This window comes from Corvus brachyrhynchos, unplaced genomic scaffold, assembly GCF_000691975.1.
Source record: "Corvus brachyrhynchos isolate BGI_N302 unplaced genomic scaffold, ASM69197v1 scaffold115, whole genome shotgun sequence".
NCBI lineage: Eukaryota > Metazoa > Chordata > Aves > Passeriformes > Corvidae > Corvus > Corvus brachyrhynchos.
The window spans coordinates 21,778,078-21,780,536 of NW_008239553.1; the positions used below are offsets into that span (position 1 = coordinate 21,778,078).

The window sequence follows — 2,459 nt, forward strand, 5'->3', positions numbered from 1 at the left end:
CGTGCCCTTCCGGCTGGAGAAGCCCTGACCCTGAGCGCCCCCCCCCCCCTCTCGCTGCTGCCTTTCCCGTCCGGTTCTTCAATGATTTCCTACCTGAAAAATTAATCTTTTAGCCAGGCAGGTCAGAAGCGATCAACAGGCTGTTGTATATTATGTTTTCATATTCCTCTCTTCTCCCCCTGCCCTCTACCGACTCACTGTAGATGTGACCTTTGGTATTTCAGCCCACACTCAGCAGTTGAATGGAAACAAGTTGAGCACGTTCACTTCTGATAAACATTATCCTTAAACCACTAGAGACCCGAGCAGAGTAAACGAGCTTTTCCGACAGGACCACATCAGGAACACACATTGAGAAAGGGAAAGAAACCAAATATCCAGGAGATCAGAGGCGGGCTCGGGGGTGGAGGGGTGGCAGAGGGAAGGAGGGGGAACAGACAGGTTGGGGGACAAGGCGAAGGGGGGAGAGAAGGACACAACTGTGAACACAATAGGCACAGATGGGAAGAGAAGCTGCCCGCGCAGCGTGGGAGAGCAGCTCGGGGTCACGCTCGAGCATCCCAGCAACCCTAAGGGAGATTTAGGGGCGCCGAGCTGGTCCAGGAGCGGCGGGGTCGGACTTACGCACTTGTGTGCCAGGAGTGGTCCCCGGCCACATGCCACTGGACCAGGCTAAAGCAACGAGAGTCCCGCGTGTTCAGGGCGGCCAGGGCAGCGGGCAGCCCAGGCCCCGTCGGGCTGGGGAGACACCCTGTAGCGTGGGCAGCCTTGTCGGGGATCCAGAAAAGAAACTCCGCTTCGACAAGAAATACCCTGTTAAAGTGGATCAGAAGTTTTACGGACTCGAACCCCCTTTCATTTCTTAATTATATAAATAATTTAATTAAAGGCAGGATCCGGGTCCCACTAGTTCAACGCCTTCTGCCTTAAAAATAGCCAAAGGAGGTCAGCTCAGAGCACAGAAAGGGGTTCTGGCTTCAGCAAACGCCTGCTAGTACTGTCTGCGCAGAATGCTAGCCCTTTCGGACAGTGGCATTTGCGCGGGTGAGTGTTCCCTTTATCAGAGGTAATTTTATCTAGGTTGAGGAAGCACCACAATTTACAGGTGTGGTATTCTGAAAGGGCAACTCGCATTTTTGAAGTAACCACAAAACTGCCATCGAAAAGTTGATGTTGTGGTGTTTCGGCTTTGTTAGGGTTTTTCTGGTTTGGTTGGTTTTGGTTTGTTGTTGTTGTTTTTCTTTTTTGTTGTTGTTGTTTGGGTGTTGTTTTTTTGTTGTTGTTGTTGTTGTTTTTTAAATCCATGTGGAGAAAACAGAAGCATCCACCGGTATTCCGATCAAATAGAGCTACCTGCAAAAGAGCCATGATCACCACAAAACGTTTACAACATGCCCCTCATTTCTGGGAGATCTCCTGCAACATCTTATTTCTTCACAGTTAGGAATGTTCATTTCGATATGTTCTCTGAAATCTCGCTCAATTAAATTTTTTTTCCTAAAAACATCCTAAATTTCAATTAAAATAATATCGATACACTGTTTACACACACCAGCGACATAAATTTCGTGGTTCATTTGGTGATATTTCGCGCACTAGGATCACACCCTTATTTCTTTTCACGTTTTATTTAATTTACAGAGTCTATACCTTTGAGACTCTACTGAAGAAAAAAAAAAAAAAGCAATAAACGACAAAGAAGAACCTCAGGAGAAGAATACAGAAAAAAACAAAGACATCCTTAGCTGGAGCTGAGAGCCCATGATCTCTGTGTGCAACATGATGTAACGTAGGGCGTAAGACACACACACAGGACCAGATCAGGATCCGTACACCGCCAAACCAAACATGTCTTCCACATACACGCCGTGACCCACACATTCTTTAATTCCTACCAGCTTTGTCTCTTTTTCTTTTGATTGCTAATACGTATCAGTGCCTTTGATAAAGCTGAAATCTGCTGCGAGGCACTGACATTTTACGCTTAAGCGCGGTGCAATATTACTGTGGGGATGAAAACAAAACCGGGGCCGGTCTGCGTTGGGCAGCGAGCACCAGCATCCCGGTGCCGGTCTGCGGTGGCCGGCGAACACAGCATCCCAATGCCGGGCGCTACAAGCCCCGTCCTGTCTCCTCCCAAGGCAAGGGAAAATGCAGCTCGTTTCCTGGCCGGTTTGTGATTTCCACCAAAAATGACCCAACTCGCATCACTCACGGTCTTCTCGTACACCGCCCGCGAAACATTCGTTAGCTAAAAGGTGCTTTATTATAACGAGGAGATCAAACCCGCGAAAGATCTTCTCTCCCGCATCACAAACTCAACGCGGGGAGACCGTGTGTGTGTCAAGACATTGCTTTGCTTCATTCGGGGAAAGGGGGAACCTCTCTGCCAGGCTCGAAGCCCCCTCTCCGGCTGTTTAGTCCGGGAGAAGGGCCAGAAAGGGCGGCGCTGCGTTACC

The 2,459-nt window shown here is 48.9% G+C and overlaps 1 protein-coding gene across 1 annotated transcript in view; it reads left to right on the forward strand.

Moving 5' to 3' along the window:
* Positions 1–2,012: 2,012 nt before the first annotated feature.
* Positions 2,013–2,459, forward strand: part of PAX9 (paired box 9) — a 19,605-nt gene continuing 19,158 nt past the window's right edge. The window contains exon 1 of the mRNA XM_017741643.1: positions 2,013–2,141. Coding sequence (XP_017597132.1) covers positions 2,013–2,141 — 129 coding nt within the window. The remainder of the gene's footprint in view (positions 2,142–2,459) is intronic.